Below are 855 nucleotides of genomic sequence, written 5' to 3' on the forward strand. Positions count from 1 at the left end.
GCGCCCGCACTCGCGCCGTTCCGTGCGCCCGCATTCCCACAGAGACTCCTCCGGGCCGGAGCACTCGGGGCTGTACGGCCACAGCGGCCCCGTGCCGGCACCCGAGCGCGCCCAGCCCGGGGCCTGCAGTGCCGTGCCACAGCCCAGCTCCCGGCACACAACGGCCGCGTCCTGCAGCTCCCAGCCTTCCTGGCACACCCAGCTCCAGCTGCCACCGGAATAGACCTCCACACGCCCGGCACAGCGCCCAGAGCTCCCCACCAGCCTCACCTGCAGGCTGCCTGTGGGCACGGAAGCACTGGGCTGGGGTGGCTGCTTGGGGCACCGCCACCTCCGGCCCTTCTCGGGACACCCACCTGAGCAGACAAGGTAGGTGCCATGAGGGATGTCAGCTGGTGCAGTGCTAATGAATTCATTAGCACTCTGAACTCTCTCACTTATAGCCCTACTCTTCAGACCAGTGGGCATCTGCACAATGGTTTTGATCACCGTTCTCCTGGAGTCCCACTGCTCCCTGTTGATTTTCCGCTGGTAGGGCTTCCGAGGGACACCATGGCTCTTCTCCAGTCCTCCACAGTCCAGATCCAAGCACACTTTGCTCAAATTCCGTACGACCTCAACCTCTCCTGCCACACGGAGCCAGGTCCCGTTGACTGTGTTCAACTCCAGAAACCCCTCGCACCGGGTCTCACCCTTCACCAGCCGCAGGGACTCGATGGTGCCTGTAAGATGGACCAACTCCGCCCTTCGCCAAAAAACACCCCTGCATCTTCTGATACCACTACTTGGCAGGGCCCCAAAAGCCCTTAAGGCTCCTCACAGAGCTGCCATACCCACCTGAGCAGTTGACGGCGG

General features: G+C 62.9%; 1 protein-coding gene across 1 annotated transcript in view; it reads right to left on the reverse strand.

Annotated features, from left to right (window-relative positions):
* LOC115948493 (scavenger receptor cysteine-rich type 1 protein M130-like) overlaps positions 1 to 855 on the reverse strand; it is a gene marked incomplete at its 3' end in the record, with an annotated part of 16,937 nt that continues 16,082 nt past the window's right edge. The window contains exons 8-9 of the mRNA XM_031061489.1: positions 834 to 837; positions 1 to 745 (exon numbers count right to left, since the gene is read on the reverse strand). Of these exons, the coding sequence (XP_030917349.1) occupies positions 1 to 745; positions 834 to 837 (749 nt within the window). The remainder of the gene's footprint in view (positions 746 to 833; positions 838 to 855) is intronic.

Source organism: Geospiza fortis, unplaced genomic scaffold (genome assembly GCF_000277835.1).
Source record: "Geospiza fortis unplaced genomic scaffold, GeoFor_1.0 scaffold450, whole genome shotgun sequence".
Taxonomy (NCBI): Eukaryota; Metazoa; Chordata; class Aves; order Passeriformes; family Thraupidae; genus Geospiza; species Geospiza fortis.